At 46.1% G+C, this 19,125-nt stretch overlaps 1 protein-coding gene across 4 annotated transcripts in view; it reads left to right on the forward strand.

Moving 5' to 3' along the window:
- The first annotated feature begins 6,124 nt into the window (after positions 1–6,124).
- The window catches only part of LOC147009083 (uncharacterized), a 124,476-nt gene continuing 111,475 nt past the window's right edge, over positions 6,125–19,125 (forward strand). Inside the window, exons 1-4 of one of the 4 annotated variants that reach the window (XM_085862668.1) lie at positions 6,125–6,615; positions 10,796–10,962; positions 11,041–11,103; positions 14,132–14,194. In XM_085862668.1, coding sequence (XP_085718794.1) covers positions 10,812–10,962; positions 11,041–11,103; positions 14,132–14,194 — 277 coding nt within the window. In that variant the 5' untranslated portion in view covers positions 6,125–6,615; positions 10,796–10,811. The remainder of the gene's footprint in view (positions 6,616–10,795; positions 10,963–11,040; positions 11,104–14,131; positions 14,195–19,125) is intronic. The other 3 variants (XM_085862669.1, XM_085862670.1, XM_085862667.1) reach the window with 3 other exon arrangements.

Consider the following 19,125-nt stretch of genomic DNA (forward strand, 5'->3'; position numbering starts at 1 on the left):
TAGATGGCAAGTTACTTGACGGCGACCTAAGAGATGGCAAGTTACTTGACCGCAACCTAATAGATGGCAAGTTACTTGATGGTAAACTCATCGATGGCAACTTAATTGATGGCAACCTAATAGATGGCAAGTCACTTGATGGCAAACTAATAGATGGCAAGTTACTTGATGGCAAATTAATAGATGGCAAATCACCTGATGGCAAACTAATCGATGGCAAGTTACTTGATGGAAAACTGATAGATGGCAAGTTACCTAATGGCAAACTAATCGATGGCAAGTTATTGATGGCAAACTAATAGATGGCAAGTTACTTGATGGCAAACTAATCGATGGCAAGTTACTATTTGAAGGCAACCTAATAGATGGCAAGTTATTGATGGCAACCTAATAGATGGCAAGTTACTTGATGGCAACCTAACGGATCGCAAGTTACCTGTTGGCAACCTAATAGATGGCAGGTTATTGATGGCAAACTAATAGATGGCAAGTTACTTGATGGCAAACTAATCGATGGCAAGTTACTTGATGGCAAACTAATCTCTAGCAAGTTACTTTATGGCAACCAAATCGATGTCAAGTTACTTGATGGCAACCTAATAGATGGCAAGTTACTTGATGGCAAACTAATCGATGGCAAGTGTCTTGATGGCAACGTAATCGATGGCAAGTTACTTGATGGCAAACTAATAGATGGCAAGTTGTATGATGGCAAACTTATCGATGGCAAGTTATATGATGGCAAACTAATCGATGGCAAGTTATATGAAGGCAAACTAATTGATGGCAAGTTACTTGATGACAACCTAATAGATGGCAAGTTGATGGAGTACTGCTGATGGAGTACTGCCGTAGCCTGATGGAGTACTGCTCTCCCCTCTGGGCTGGTGCTCCTGCCTCCCACCTTTCTCGGCTTCACGCTGTCGAAACCAGGGCATTTAAGATCATCGGCATCTCCCGCAATGAAGCTGAGTCTTTGGGCCTCTCACTCAATCACCGCAGGTTGGTCGGTGGTCTTTCTGTCTTCTACCGACTCCTCTCCAGCCTTGCCCCCCCTGCTCTCTCTGCGATTTGTCCCCACCACATTTCCACAGGGCGCTCAAGGTCCGCCAACAACCCCCTTCTGGTAAAACTACCAAAATCACGAATCACTGCTCATCTTCACTCTTTCATTCCTCTTTTTTCCCGCCTTTGGAATAAACTTCCTCACTCTATTCTTTCCCATTCTTCCCTCCAGGCTTTCAAAACAGCTGTTCACCACCACCTCTTATCTTCCCCCATCCAAATCCTCGATCTTTTCTACCCCCGATAATCCACCCAAGCCCACTTCCTTCATTTCTCCTGCTTTCCTTCCTGAAAGTCCCTGAAATGTCCATCTTCTCTTCGCCATGTTCCCCGTCCCATCCCCATCCCTCTCCCTTCCACAGTTCACCTAATGTGTCTGTTCCCCACTGTTTTGTCCCTTCCACTCCCGCCCCTCTTGTCTCATGCCTCCTTGCTGTGAGTTGTGTGTTAGCTCTCATACGAGCCTCGACCAAGGTATACAAAAAAAAAAAAAAAAAAAAAAGTTACTTGATGGCAACCTAATAGATGGCAAGTTACTTGAAGGTAACCTAATAGATGGCAAGTTACCTGATGGCAAACTAATAAATGGCAAGTTATATGATGGCAAACTAATCGATGGCAGTTAAATGATGGCAAACTCATAGATGGCAAGTTCTATCATGGCAAACTAACAGATGGCAAGTTACTTGATGGCAAACTAATAGATGGCAAGTTACTTGATGGCAAACTAATCGATGGCAGTTAAATGATGGCAAACTCATAGATGGCAAGTTCTATCATGGCAAACTAACAGATGGCAAGTTACTTGATGGCAAACTAATAGATGGCAAGTTACTTGATGGCAAACTAATAGATGGCAAGTTACCTGATGGCAAACTAATAGATGGCAAGTTACTTGATGGCAACCTAATAGATGGCAAGTTACCTGATGGTAAACTAATCGATGGCAAGTTACTTGATGGCAAACTAATAGATGGCAAGTTACCTGATGGCAAACTAAAATATGGCAAGTTACTTGATGGCAACCTAATAGATGGCAAGTTACCTGATGGCAAACTAATAGATGGCAAGTTACCTGATGGCAAACTAATAAATGGCAAGTTACTTGATCGCAACCTAATAGATGGCAAGTTACCTGATGGCAAACTAATAGATGGCAAGTTATTGATGGAAACCGAAGAGATGGCAAGTTACTTGACAGCAAGCTAATAGATGGCAAGTTACTTGATGGCAAACTAATCGATAGCATGTTACTTGATGGCAACCCAATAGATGGCAAGTTACTTCATGGCAAACTAATCAATGGTGAGTGACTTGATGGCAAACTAATCGATGGCAAGTTACTTGATGGCAACCTAATCGATGGCAAGTTATTTGATGGCAACCTAATAGATGGCAAGTTACTTGATGGCAAACTAATCGATGGCAAGTTACTTGATGGCAAACTAATCAATAGCAAGTTACTTGAGCGCATCCTAATCGATGGCAAGTTACTTGATGACAACCTAAAAGATGGCAAGTTATATGATGGCAACCTAATAGATGGCAAGTTATATGATGGCAAGCTAATAGATGGCAAGTTATATGATGGCAAACTAATAGAGGCCAAGTTATATGATGGCGAACTAATAGATGGCAAGTTACTTGATCGCAAACTAATAGATGGCAAGTTACTTGATGGCAACCAAATAGATGGCAAGTTACTTGATGGCAACCAAATAGATGGCAAGTTACTTGATTGCAACCTTATCGTGTTGTGGTGCCGGGTTTGGGGGTGAGGAACGACCGCCAGATGGAGCCGTTGGACTGTCTCCACCCGAACACCCGGAATTGAAGGTCGTCACTTTGGATAACTCCGAAGTCGACGGGTCGCTTAATGGACCGTGGACGCCAATATTTCGACCGCGTGGTTCGGGTCTTTTTGTCTGATTCCAATTTCCTAATTAGCCGCGCAATCTCGCTACCGGGGAATCCACACTCTCAGCCAGCTTTGTCCGAACCGAGTCGCTGTAACCAACTCGGATCCGGCGTAATCGAGCGGGAATTACCAAATTACCAAATTACCAAAGCCGACAAAATCTTGTCCTTCAACTTCATTGGTGATGCCTTCCGCCACCCCTCCCCCACTATACTGTTTCTTTTGTCGTGTTGCATCCTGATCCATTGAGCGTTCCAGCTCTTCCATGAGCCTTGACTGCACATAACAAGAATGACTGCACTTTGGTCACAACCTGCCAGAAAATCCGGTAACGGGCTGATTGGGAAATACGCATTTGAAGCACTCTTAAAAGATGAAAAGCTTGATTGGGAAACATATTTAATGCGCTATGAAAAGATTAGCTCGACACCTCTCATCCATGTCAGCCTCCGCCACAGTTATATCAGAATGAGCTGATTCGTCACATGGACAAGGATTGTTTAACCTCAATATGGGACTGTTCAAAAACGATGTAACACTGTTGTTTTTTGCAAAAACGATGTAACGCTGCATCATTGAGACCATTACATGTCAGGTTTGCCAGCATGCAGTGAATTTCCCCTCTCTGCGTCTTGTATTTATTGTTATTTTTTTAAAACGCTTCTGTACACCGCCATTGAGGCCCGGTTGCAAGTCACTGTCTACATTTCCAAAAGAAGAGACGTAATTACTCTTGAATGGAAAAAGTTTTTCGAGTTTTTTTTTTTTAATGGAGTGGAGCGTGTTATGGACGGAACACACAGTCGTGTTACAAGATTGGCCTTTAAAACCCTTGTTGAATCATCATTTTGAAGGGGGACAGACATCACACAAACAAATACACCAACACACATTGTGTTTGAAATGGTAAGATGGCATTTCGTAGTTTTTGAATGGTCCCATCTTGGGGTTAAACAATCGTGACCGTGTGACGAATCTGGAAGCCTTTTGCACACAAACCGCCAGAGTCCCCGTAGTTCAGTTATTTCGATAAGTATGTGTTTATAGTTAGAATCCCTCCTTCTGTCTAATGGGAATTTCGTGTGTGCACTACGAGTTATTTTTAGTTAGGTTTTTACAACATCAGCTACAACAATTACAACAACCACAACAACGCCACCGTCCCTCACTCGACCTGGTCGCCATTGACCATGTGTTTTTGGTTGAGGGCGTGGGCGGAACCTCCGTCGCTTCGGATTGAGGCCCCGCTCCAAGGAAGGGCATGAACCGTTTCCTCCAGTCAATGAGTGGAGGGCGAGCACCACACGCGCGCCCCAGCCAATCGGGAGGCTGACCACGAGTCATCCGACAACCCCTTGTCCAATCAAGAGGAGAGGGGCGAGAAAAGAAACCCCTCCCACCTGAAGAGAGGAAAAGAGACGAGAAGATGGCAGACAGGAGTGTTCGTGGCGATTGCGGCGCGGTCTGTGGTCGTTGTTGAGCGGTCTGCAGTCTTGGTGCTGACAATGCCAAGGTCGTGGGTTCGAGTCCCACCGTGGTGGTTTGGGGTCGGTGTGACCGCACGAGGCGGGACAGGTACCCTGGCCCGGCTCTACCGAATAGACCCACTGGGTCCAGTTTCTTTTGGGTGTGTGTGTCCGTGGGCCCCATCTGTAAGTAGAATTGTATAAGTGTTTTCCTTTCCTTGTAAATTACATTTCTTTATTTGTGATAACTCTGCTCTTTGTGTGCTCCCCCTCCCCGATTATTGTTATAAATAAACCCTTGTTAAATGTACCAGCTCGTTTTCTGTGCTTTCCTCCATTGGCCAAGCATGATGTGTATTGAGAAATAGTAAAGCCGTTCGTGCTGTAAATTGTTCATTTGGCTGGCGCGGCTTTGGTTGTGGTTTAGCGGGCCTGCGGGGGCAGGGCATGATGTGGAGGAGTGGTCGGCGTGATCACGTGCGTGCAAGGGATATAGGAGTGCGCGCCGCCTGAGGCGTTGTAGTGGTTGCTGTCGTCGCTGTGGCTTGTAGAGTGCATTGAGTACGTAATAAAGGGGAGTTACGGGCAACGTACGCTCACGCTCCCGCTCGTGCAACAAAGCCGGGTTGGACTGTTTCCCCCGCTCGTGTCTGCCTTCGAAGCACCACTATCACGACACCACATTGGTAGCTTCCACTCGGTTACGCTGGATCCGAGTCGGTGATCGCGACTCGGTTCGGAAAAGTCAGTCGAGGGTGTGGTTTTCCCCGGTGGTTGGATGACGTGGGTACTTAGGTATATTGAAATTAGGCAATTAACCCTTCCCAACGGCGTTGAAATATTGGTGACCACGGTCCTTGAAGGAACCGTGACCTCTCGGAGTTGTCCGAGAGTCACGACCTGAATTCCAGGTGTTCGATGGGAGACGACTCTACTGCTCAACCTAGTGGTCGTTTATCGCCACCGAACCCCGGCCCACAACAATATAACCATGGCGGAGGCTCACATGGATAAGGGGTGTCGAGTTAATATGTTTCAACAGCACTTGAAATGCGCTCTTCCCAATCGGCCCGTGACAGGATTTTGTTGCAGCTTGTAACCACAGTGGGGTCACTATTCTTCTTCTTCTTCTTCTTCTTCTTCTTCTTCTTCCTCTTCCTATTCGGCTTCTTCTTCTTCTTTTTCTTCTCTTCTTCTTCTTCTTCTTTGGCTTCTTCTTCTTCTTCTTCTTCGTATTATTCGGCTTCTTCTTCTTCTTCTTCGTCTTATTCGGCTTCTTCTTCTTTAGGATTCTTCTTCTTCTTCTTCTTCTTCTTATATTCGGCTTCTTCTTCTTCTTTAGGATTCTTCTTCTCCCTCTTCGACTTCTTCTTCTTCTTCTTCGTCTTATTCGGCTTCTTCTTCTCTTCGGCTTCTTCTTCTTCTTCTTCTTCTTCTTATATTCGGCTTCTTCTTCTTCTTTAGGATTCTTCTTCTCCCTCTTCGACTTATTCTTCTTCTTCTTCGTCTTATTCGGCTTCTTCTTCTCTTCGGCTTCTTCTTCTTATTATTCGTCTTATATGGCTTCTTCTTCTTCTTCTACGGCTTAATTCTTATTCTTTTTCTTCGTTTGAGTTTTAATGGCGTTTTCAGATCTGCGAGGCTCTAAATACGCCACGCAAGGAAAAACCTTGGCCGAGGTAAAACAATACTCCGGCATGTCTGACCAGATGAAACCGATATCTTTTTGATATTCATCCGATTTAGATTGGAGAGTTCTGACAGGCGCAGAGGGGTTGGGATTTAGGAGGTCACGATTGTCATTGTACTTTGTTTTTATTTCACTGGTGACCGGGACAAGCTCCGCCTCGGATGGATATTGAGAGGCCGGAGTGGTGCGAAGGTGCGCTCCAGAATCGATACACCTCTGTCTGCCTGTGTAGTTTGTGTGAGTGATCCTGGTGAGAGTACGAGATGAAGAATTGAGACCTGTTTTGTCTATCTTTGTCATATATATTATTCATATTTATCATCATCACAAGTTCGACACCTGCAACAAACAGCTGAGAAGAAACGGTTTTTCGAGCTGCAATCAGGATTTCGGTTACCATGGTGAATTGTTGATCACGTGATTGGAGTGTGACGAATCTGCTGTCGTGAAATTGTGAATAAGATCGTTTGTGGAAGGTATGTGGCACGTGTTTTGCACTTGTGTATCAATCATCGCGAACCTGACGACAACACACGCTACCTCATAGAACCGTCGATAACACACTCTACCTCATAGAACCGTCGATAACACACTCTACCTCATAGAACCGTCGATAACACACTCTACCTCATAGAACCGTCGATAACACGCTCTACCTCACAGAACCGTCCATAACACGCTCTACCTCAGAGTACCGTCGATAACACCCTCTACCTCACAGTACCGTCGATAACACCCTCTACCTCACAGTACCGTCGATAACACCCTCTACCTCACAGTACCGTCGATAACACCCTCTACCTCACAGTTCCGTCGATAACACGCTCTACCTCACAGTACCGTCGATAACACGCTCTACCTCACAGTTCCGTCGATAACACGCTCTACCTCACAGAACCGTCCATAACACGCTCCACCTCACAGAACCGTCGACAACACGCTCTACCTCACATAACCGCCGATAACACGCTCTACCTCAGAGTACCGTCGATAACACCCTCTACCTCACAGTACCGTCGATAACACCCTCTACCTCACAGTACCGTCGATAACACCCTCTACCTCACAGTTCCGTCGATAACACGCTCTACCTCACAGTACCGTCGATAACACGCTCTACCTCACAGAACCGTCGATAACACGCTCTACCTCACATAACCGTCGATAACACGCTCTACCTCACAGTTCCGTCGATAACACGCTCTACCTCACAGTACCGTCGATAACACGCTCTACCTCACAGAACCGTCGATAACACGCTCCACCTCACAGAACCGTCGATAACACGCTCTACCTCACATAACCGTCGATAACACGCTCTACCTCACAGTACCGTCGATAACACGCTCTACCTCACAGTACCGTCGATAACACGCTCTACCTCACAGTACCGTCGATAACACGCTCGACCTCACAGAACCGTCGATAACACGCTCTACCTCGCAGTACCGTCGATAACACCCTCTACCTCATAGAACCGTCGATAACACACTCTACCTCACATAACCGTCGATAACACGCTCTACCTCACAGTACCGTCGATAACACGCTCCACCTCACAGAACCGTCGATAACACGCTCTACCTCACAGAACCGTCGATAACACGCTCTACCTCACATAACCGTCGATAACACCCTCTACCTCACAGTTCCGTCGATAACACGCTCTACCTCACAGTACCGTCGATAACACGCTCTACCTCACAGAACCGTCGATAACACGCTCTACCTCACAGAACCGTCGATAACACGCTCCACCTCACAGAACCGTCGATAACACGCTCTACCTCACATAACCGTCGATAACACGCTCTACCTCACAGTACCGTCGATAACACGCTCTACCTCACAGTACCGTCGATAACACGCTCTACCTCACAGTACCGTCGATAACACGCTCGACCTCACAGAACCGTCGATAACACGCTCTACCTCACAGTACCGTCGATAACACCCTCTACCTCATAGAACCGTCGATAACACACTCTACCTCACATAACCGTCGATAACACGCTCTACCTCACAGTACCGTCGATAACACGCTCGACCTCACAGAACCGTCGATAACACGCTCTACCTCACAGAACCGTCGATAACACGCTCTACCTCACAGTACCGTCGATAACACCCTCTACCTCATAGAACCGTCGATAACACGCTCTACCTCACAGTACCGTCGATAACACACTCTACCTCACATAACCGTCGATAACACGCTCTACCTCACAGTACCGTCGATAACACGCTCGACCTCACAGTACCGTCGATAACACCCTCTACCTCACAGTACCGTCGATAACACGCTCTACCTCACAGTACCGTCGATAACACGCTCCACCTCACAGTACCGTCGATAACACGCTCTACCTCACAGTACCGTCGATAACACGCTCTACCTCACAGTACCGTCGATAACACGCTCTACCTCACAGAACCGTCGATAACACGCTCTACCTCACAGAACCGTCGATAACACGCTCCACCTCACAGAACCGTCGATAACACGCTCTACCTCACAGAACCGTCGATAACACGCTCTACCTCACAGAACCGTCGATAACACGCTCTACCTCACAGTACCGTCGATAACACACTCTACCTCACAGAACCGTCGATAACATGCTCTACCTCACAGAACCGTCGATAACACACTCTACCTCACAGAACCGTCGATAACATGCTCTACCTCACAGTACCGTCGATAACACGCTCTACCTCACAGAACCGTCGATAACATGCTCTACCTCACAGAACCGTCGATAACACGCTCTACCTCACAGAACCGTCGATAACACGCTCTACCTCACAGTACCGTCGATAACACGCTCTACCTCACAGTACCGTCGATAACACGCTCTACCTCACAGTACCGTCGATAACACCCTCTACCTCACAGTACCGTCGATAACACGCTCTACCTCACAGTACCGTCGATAACACACTCCACCTCACAGAACCGTCGATAACACACTCCGCCTCACAGAACCGTCGATAACACACTCTGCCTCACAGAACCGTCGATAACACACTCCACCTTACAGCACCATCTACATTACACTCTACCTTACAGCACCATCTGCACTACACTCCACCTTACAGCACCATCTATACTACACTCCACCTTACAGTACCATCTATACTACACTCCACCTTACAGCACCATCTATACTACACTCCAATTTACAGTACCATCTATACTACACTCTACCTTACAGTACCATCTATACTACACTCCACCTTACAGCACCATCTATACTACACTCCACCTTACAGTACCATGTATACTACACTCCAATTTACAGTACCATCTATACTACACTCTACCTTACAGTACCATCTATACTACACTCCACCTTACAGCACCATCTATACTACACTCCACCTTACAGTACCATGTATACTACACTCCAATTTACAGTACCATCTATACTACACTCTACCTTACAGTACCATCTATACTACACTCCACCTTACAGCACCATCTATACTACACTCCACCTTACAGTACCATGTATACTACACTCCAATTTACAGTACCATCTATACTACACTCTACCTTACAGCACCATCTATACTACACTCCACCTTACAGTACCATGTATACTACACTCCAATTTACAGTACCATCTATACTACACTCTACCTTACAATACCTTACTATACTACACTCCACCTTGCAGTACCATCTATACTACACTTCACCTTACAGCACCATGTATACTACACTCCAATTTACAGTACCATCTATACTACACTCCACCTTACAGTACCATCAACACTACACTCCACCTTACAGTACCATCTATACTACACTCCACCTTACAGTACCATGTATACTACACTCCAATTTACAGTACCATCTATACTACACTCTACCTTACAGCACCATCTACACTACACTCCACCTTGCAGTACCATCTATACTACACTTCACCTTACAGCACCATGTATACTACACTCCACCTTACAGTACCATCAACACTACACTCCACCTTACAGTACCATCTATACTACACTCCACCTTACAGTACCATCTACACCACACTCCACCTTACAGTACCATCTACACCACACTCCACCTTACAGCACCATCTACACTACACTCCACCTTACAGTGCCATCTACACTACACTCCACCTTACAGTGCCATCTTTACTGCACTCCACCTTACAGTGCCATCTTTACTGCACTCCACCTTACAGTGCCATCTTTACTGCACTCCACCTTACAGTGCCATCTTTACTGCACTCCACCTTACAGTACCATCTTTACTGCACTCCACCTTACAGTACCATCTTTACTATATCTTACAGTGCCATACTCCTCCACACCACCCTGCAGTACTGTGCTTTATGACACTCCAGCTTGGAGCCCCTACTTCCTCACACTACTTTACAGTACCACACTACTGCACTCTACTTGACAATTCCATACTTTCCTACACTCTGCCTTACAGTGCCATATGTTACTACACTATACATTACAATACCATACTACACACGCCACCTTGCAGGACCATACTAACTTCACGCTTCTTTACAGTACCGTTCCTGACTGCACTCTTTAATCCAGTACCTACTAACTTGTCGCTACCTTATAGTATTGCACGACTACCCTTTACCTCACAGTACCATACTACTCCCCTCTACCTTGCAGTCCCCTCTGGTGCACCATGAACCGAGATCTCTCCGGTGAAGATCACAGAGCGAACCCCCCGGGATCCACGATCGGTTCCCATGACGGAAACTCGCTCATTGCTGGAGGTTCTCTCGCAGACCGCGGGTCCAGGGTCGGTCCACCCGAGGATGAGGAGTCGGGACCCGGTACGTGCCGTTCTCTCCGCACCGTCACGTTCTGGTGGTTCCTGAAAGTTTAGTTTGAATGGATTGTTTTTGTTTCAGGTGTTATTGTGAAGGTGAAGGTGAAGTCCGAGTTTGTCGATGATTCGTTCCCTCAACATGAAGGTTTGAACCACATATATATTCCACTTATTTGTTTCAAACAAAGATGTCTAATTGTAATGGGGATTGTTTTCTCCAGACATTCTCTTTGCCTTCATCATTAGCGTGGGATCTTTAACACCACAAATTGAATACAAGTAGATGAGACAGCCTGCTTCATGTTCTGGGTGTGAATCACCAGGACAGTAGTTTGTAGTCGGGTTGAGAATCAAATACACACAAGACATCTCGTACTCCAGTTCGCTCCTTATGATGCTTCCTGTCATCTCACACATTCTTGAACACACAGTGTAGTTTGGGAGAATTTATGAAATAATATTGTGGCGTCACAGGGGAACCAAGAGGGAGGGGCTGTCTCGGGTTCCTCTCCGGACTCACCGAGAATCGCAGGCCGTCGCCCATGAATAACTGTGTTGCAGCGGGTCACTAATCGACCGCGAACGCCAATAACTTGACCACGTGACTGAGGGTCCTTCGTCGAACAACTGTTTACCTCGGGACACGTTACCTCCTTCCCAGGGATTACTCCCTCGGTACGTCCTTGCGTTGTTCAGATTACCTACTGGATCAGGTGCAGCCGAGCGGAGCTGCCAAGTACGTACTGGCTATGAAACAGATTTTTGGGGAATATCGTACTGGCTAAGTTACAGTGCGGGCCATGCTAGACCAATGGAGGAAAAGACAAAAACGAGCTGGGAACATTGCTAATAACACATTTATTTAAACCAGGATGCAAGGAAAGTTATGTGGCACAGGAAATGGGTTTATCGCAATGTATAGCAGGGAAAGCAAGGAATTTGTGGTGTTCGGCAAAATGTGAACAATGTTCCAGAAAGAGACTGCAGAGTTATCCTGTTAGTTCTTACACAGTCTTAATTTATGCTACGACAGCTGCCAACACACACACACACACACACACACACACACACACACACACACACACACACACACATACACACATACACACATACACACATACACACATACACACATACACACACACATACACACATACACACATACACACATACACACATACACACATACACACATACACACATACACACATACACACATACACACATACACACATACACACATACACACATACACACATACACACATACACACACACACCCGAGGAACATTAGAGATAGTCCAGAGAGAGAGAGAGAGAGAGAGAGAGAGAGATGAGGAATAACGACCTCTCAATTCCTGGCGTGGCTGGCATACCAGTGCAGCCCAGAACGCTTAGGAAAGGGGAGGAGGGAGGAAGACTGAGGGTGTCCGGAAGTCCTTACGTTGTAACCCGTAATGGGGAACGCGGCTGAGGATCTCTTCCCCAACGGCCACGCCTACGCAGCAACGTGTCCTGTCACTGGTAACTCAATGGCGCCCTTTCCCCATCGGCAACGCCTACGCAGCAACGTGTCCTGTCATTGGTTTGGTAAATAAATGGCCATAACTTGGGAACCACTTGTCCGATTAATATCAAACCTTGAAAAGGCACATACTCAGGTCCCGAGCAATATACCTGGCAAGTTTCAATTAGATCGGACCAGTGGTTGTCAAGAAACAGTGGACACACACACACACACACACACACACACACACACACACACACACACACACACACACACACACACACACACACACACACACACACACACACACACACACACATTGCTTGAATTATAGATAGATGAGCGTCCATTGGAATGGAGCAGCCCTGGCTCATAGCAGCAACGCGTGACCCCATGCTTGGTCACGTGGACTTGTGGCGCCTCTCGCTCTGCACCGCCTGTCTCCTTGGTGAGATCCAATGTCTGGTGAGTGCTACTCCGGCTCGTCCTTTCCCTCTCCCCGATGATCTGCCAATGATGAACTGCTCTCCAATCTCCAACTCTGGCTATGAACTGCTCTTTTTATGAGCCTCGAACGAGGGGAGGAGCCAAAGATCGGATCAAACGAGGCTGTAAGCGAAATCACGCTACCCAACTGGTCTGTAGCAGTTGCAGCCATGCCCCACCAGGCCCCAAACGCAAAAAATGGCTCAGTTGCTCGCTGACCCTGGCATGCATCGGAGCTCCAAGTTTACCATGAGGCCATGGTTTTTGGACGCGCTCTCCTGCCCCGAACATGCGCTCGTTTCCATTCAAATGTGGGATTGTGGGGAAATCCCTGCGCCACTGGTCGGTCCTTAAACGAGTTCCAGCGCACGTTCGCACTTCGAGTTATGCCCCAAAATATCCCAACCTACCTCTCCTCCAGGTCCTTCGAGGCTATGATGAGAGTTCGATGACCATGTGGCAGTTGTGGCGCTTGTAGGGTAGTGCGAACATGTGGCGTTTGTCGTGAGAGAGGATTGTAACGTGGCATTGTGGGGAAGAGGTTGAAGTTCCTTGTAATGAGATGGTGAATAAAGGTTGCATTCTTAGTGGAAGATATAAGCGTGGGTTGTTGCAGGGATTTTTCATCGTCATGTAAAGTGGGTGTGGTGAGCGTGGTGTTGTTTGGTTGGTGAAATAGTGGTTGAGAATTGTCATGCAGTTTTGAATGGAAGATTGATGTGCAAATGCATAGGATGGGGAGATTGGGGGGGAGGTACGCTCATAACATGAATGTACTGGAGGCGCTCGCAGTGCATCTGCTTAGTTTATATTGATTGGCGTGCGTGCTTCATTGCATGTTTCACACAAAGAGGTGTAGCAAAGAATGAAAGACAAAGAATGGAAGAGCTGCGAGATTTACAGGTTTATAAGAGATTGAACTGAAAGAGTCCCACGCAATGCATCTTTCCCCTTTACCCATCAGACATATGGAAGGGAAAAACGAACACACATACTATTGAAATAACTGCCTTGGCATCACTGTATGTTGTGTGCCAGTGCCTTGGAGGCATGCAGTTTTTCAGAACCGCAATAATATATATGAATATGTTTTTACTTGTTTCAGTGAAATGTATCAGGGGAGATGTTTTTATTCAGAAATGTGGATGAAAGTTTTGTTTGAATTGATTGTTTTTCTTCAGATTTTGTGATGAAAGTGGAGGTGAAGTCAGAGTTTGTCGACGATTCATCATCTGCGGACAAAGGTCTGAACCACAACATCATGCTCATTATAATTTCAGTGATTAATATTGTTGTGATTATGGAAACGGACTCCCGGTAGTTGTATCCAGCACATAAGGGATTCCCTCGTTGGATGTTCAATTCATAAATGTTCTTAGTCAGGTACATTCCCCTTGTATAAGGGATGCGGGGAAATGCGTTGAATATGAGCATGTTCCATCCCCATTGTGATTTCCCACATTCTAAAGATTTCCCTCTTTCAATCCATCCATCCGTCTATAACCCTCAACCTCTCAAACCCAGTACATTCCTGTAAACACTCTGTTTAAATCCATTTCAAATACTTTCCATCCTCGATCCTTTTGAAGCCCTTTTCCATCGTATTTCCACACCAACACCACAATTACACCGATATCCATTCAGGGCCGACATTAGTGCTGCCAGGACTGTAGCCAGACAAGGCAGTGCTCGACTGTCGGAAACAATAACGTGTGTTCAACGCTTCTCTGAGAAATACTCACGCATTAAGTACTGCTTTCGGAAACACTCAGGCTGTGCTCTCAGGCATGACTGTGTTGACCTGCTGGACCAATGGAAAGGTGGCAAGAGAAAGTCAATGCTCATTCCCAAGACCGATGCTACGCCTCGCTCCAGGCTCAATAAATGACTAGCGATCTTGGTCTGTCTGTGGTCTGTGCCTGAACTACAATGCAAGCCAAGCTGTTCCTGCAAATCCCCATAGAGCCGTTTGTGTCTGCTTAGCCGTTATTGTTTGCCGAACCATGAGCTGTCAGGCGAACCTGCAAATCCATTGAGGCGAGTTGTGCTGACAGCAGGCTGACCAAAGGTGTTCTGACAGCAGACGGAAGCATGCAATCTCCGAGCACAGCAGCCACATACATCTGACATTCCTGCCACGCCACACTGACCCACCACTTGCATTCCTTTCTTTCCCTTTCCTTCCTGCCACTTTGGGATTAACACAAACCCACCTGCTTCGTGTGGGGTAAACAAGAGGCCGCAACCATGCATCAATCTTCCTTCTTCCTTTCTCTCCATCTATCTCTCTACTTTCCCGGATGATTGTGTGGTGCACATCTTTTTTTTTCTTTTTTTTGTATACCATGTCGGGGTTTTTGTAAGAGCTAATACACAGAAACATATAACAGGCAGGAAACAAGAGGGGTGGGAGAGGGAAGCACAAAATAGTGGCAAACAGAGACAACAGGAGATCTGTGGAAGGGAGAGGGATGGGGCAGGGTACACAGGGTATACAAGATGGTACTACAGGGACTTTCATGAAGGAAAGCAGGGAATTTGAACGAGGTGCGTTTGGGGTGGATTATTGGGGGTAGAAAAGATCAATATTTTGGATGGGGGAAGATGTGAGGTGGTGGTGAACAGCTGTTTTGAAGATCTGTAGGGAGGAGTGGGATTGAAGAGAGTGTGGGAGTTTATTCCAGAGGCAGGAGAAAAGAGGAATGAAAGGGTGATTGAAGGTGAGCAGTAATTCTTGATTTTGGCAGTTTCAGCAGAAGGTGATTTTTGGTGAACCTTGAGCACCCTGTGGAAATATAGGGGGGACAAATCACAGACAGATCGGGGGGGGGGGTGCAAGGTCAGAGAGGAGACAGTATAAGACTGAAAGACCACTGACCTGCCTCCCAGTGGGAGAGTGAGAGATCCAAGGACTCAACTTCATTGCAGGAGATACCAATGATCCTAAAAGCCTTGGTTTCCACAGTGTGAAGTCGTGTTAGGTGTGAGGCAGGAGCACCATGCCAGAGGGGAGAACAGTACTCCATCAGACTGCAGATGAAAGCTTTATCAGTATTTCGAAGCTCAGGTGTGCCAAGAAAGGACTTTGCACGATGTAGGATGCCCAGTCGGCGACTGGCTTTGGAGGCCAGCTTGGGAATCTGGCTTTCCCAGGAAAGATCATGGCAGATAGTGGGGCCCGATAGCTTGAATGAAAGGATTTCTTCAAGGGGATTGTTGAGAAAGTAGATGGGGTGGTTTTCAAGATGTTCCTTTCAGAGAGACATGGTAAGAGTGTAAGATTTGTCAGGATTGAAAGATATGTTCCAAGTGTTTGACCAACTTGTGATTATATATATCCAGGTCTGCAGAGAGTGAAGAGGCTTCTGCCTGCTAATCAGAGGGATGAGAGATGGTACGGCAGAGGATGGAGTCATCAGCAAAGAGATAAAGAGGATTTTACAGAGTTTGAGAGATCATTGATGAAAACCAGAAAAAGCACCGGGCCGAGAACACTGCCTTGAGGAACTCCAACCTGGACAGGAAGAGGAGATGAGAGAATTCCATGAAGAGCCACGTGTTGTCTGCGACAGGAGATGAAGTCTGCGAGCTGTGAGTAGAGATTGCTTTGGATACCATAATAAGAGAGTTTGGTGAGCAGTGCGATATGCCAGATTGTATCGAAAGCTCGCGATATGTTTCGGGAGATGGCTCTGATCTCATGTTTAGCACTTAGGATCGCCATCCAATGTTGGGAAAGCAGAAGTAGCATGTCCAGGGTTGAATGACCTGGTCTAAATCCAAATTGATGATCGGAAATCAAGAGGAAGGATTTGATGTTGGAATTGATGATCGATTCCATAACCTTGTTGATGATTGAGAGCAGGCTGATTGGTCTGTAGTTGCAAGGATCTGTTTTTGCACCCTTTTTATGCGGAGCGGTAACGTTTGCTGATTTCCAAGCAGATGGCAGATGACTTTGAGTAAATGAGAGGGTGAATAGAACAGAGAGGGTGAGCAAGAGCAGCAGAGCATGTTTTTAGAACACGAAGGCTGTTGCCATCTGAAATGGTTGCACAATCTGAGTCGAGGTTTGAAAGCAAGCTCTTCTCTGGTAGCTTGTACATGTTGCTGCGTTTGAGCCTGGGAGTAACTGCTGAAATCTATATGTCTGGGTTCTTCCAGACATCTTTGTTCCTTGTTCCTTTCACACATCTTTGTAATTTTTTTATTATTATTTTATTTTTATAATTTTCTTTATTCATTCTAATTCTTGCTTTTTCTTCTCTTTAATCTCTATATCCTTCTCTTTCATTATCTCTGAAGGAGAAGTGAAATTCTTGCAGAAGTTTTTCTGTCAGGCTCACTTGGCTGCACCTGGATGGGTTTGAGGGTTATGGAGTAGCTGCTGAAACCCGAATCCTCTCCACGTTGCTCCTGATGGACTCCATCTTTGCTCTTTACTTTTTCGGGTTCCTTCTTGATCTTCCGTTTCATTGTCAGGAGAAAAGAACACAGAGTCCAGGAGCAGCTGGGTGTGACTGGGTTAGGTGGGTACAGAAAGCGATGGGTTTCGGACACAAGATTTAGAAGCAAACACAGAGTTTACCATTCAGCCTTTTCACGTGCAGTGTCAGCTGTGCAGCCATTTGAGGTAAGGGAGGGGATGGAGGGGGAACATACACCAGAAAAAGACTTAACCAAAAAGACCCTTCAGGGTAGACACACATTTGTTCTGAGCTTTGTAGAATGAAGTGAGATTACCTTCATTGGATTTGCCTTTCATGAGGCAAAGGCAAATTGTTTCAGGCCAACAGCCTCGCCACAAGCTTCAGTGTACCATGGGTGGGAGGAAGGGTCAGATAACTGAAGACAAGATGCGATAAATCTGTGCATCAGAGTGAGCAAATTTCTTTGAAAAAATCCCCAGGAGTTGATGTCGGTGAGAGTAGAAATGGGAGACCAGTCTAGAAGTTTGATGGCTGCTTGAAAACCCTGCCAGTCGGCTTGTGTGATATGCCAGACTCATCGGTGTTGAGGTGGTTCTCCAATAACAGCCAGAGATCACCGCTTTAACAAGAATATGGTCAGATGAACCGATTGGAGCAGAAGAACAGCAGACATTTTCTGGGAAATTGGTAAAAATCAAATCCAGAAGAGATGGAGTATTGTCGGCTGAGATCCTGGTCAGGAAGTTGACAGATTGTGTCAGCCTAATGAGTTGCAGAAGTCCTTTGCTGAAGTGCCATGGCAGGTGAGAGAGGTACCCATGTCGAGGCATCGATCACCCTTTACTAAAGGCCCGGTCACACCTTGACGTTTTAGCCAACGTATGCCGATTTTTGAATTTTTTTTCTAAAACGCTGGCACACGTTGAATACGTTATGGGTAAGTTTTGATAACATTGAGAGCACGCTGAAAAACACTGCCATACGTCGTTGTACGCTGGCTTTAAACGTTGTACTTTTTGGTTGTCCTCAAATTTTTTCATGCTTGAAATTTCACGACGTATGCCGGCGTATGACTCGCACGTTCCGCTACGCTGGCCACAAGTTGTATGCACGGTCTGCGATCGTTGACAGACGTCAACACATGCTACTTGTAAGTTAATCATAAGTTGAGACACGCCGAGGTAATGTTTAGCGTACCCGAAACTTATTTCTAACCTATGATTAACGTGTTGTTGGCACGTTACGCGATCGTTGCTACACATCGACAGACGTTACTTTTAAGTTACTCATAGGCTGAAAGACGTCGATATAATGGATCGTCCTTGCGTCAGCGTCCACGGCTACGGCCAGGACACTTATTTGCAGCATTCTTCAAACTTTTCTTCGGCATGACGAGGATGTTCACACTTCGATGTCTAGCTTGGCTATGATTCCAATTGTCCATCGGCAGCGTCTATTTAAAATAGTCGAGTTTGAGCGTTTTAACACGTTCAGAAGAAACGCTTCAAATTTCCAAACCCCAGCGTCAAAAAACAAAGGCGAGTGACAGCAATTTAAATCGTTCATTGTAAACAATGAAAATAGCTGAGTGGTACCATTTAAAAGTCATTGAGTGTAAAAAAAAATCCAATTGTTGAGCGCAAGCGTCTACTTTCAATAGTGGAGATGCAGCCATTTAAATCGTTGAGTTTATCATTTAAATCGTTAAACGCAAGGACGATCCATCATAACCCACACCCTCCCCC

This window comes from Eptatretus burgeri, chromosome 17, assembly GCF_056783735.1.
Source record: "Eptatretus burgeri isolate ZD-2024b chromosome 17, Ebu_testis_v1, whole genome shotgun sequence".
Lineage (NCBI taxonomy): Eukaryota > Metazoa > Chordata > Myxini > Myxiniformes > Myxinidae > Eptatretus > Eptatretus burgeri.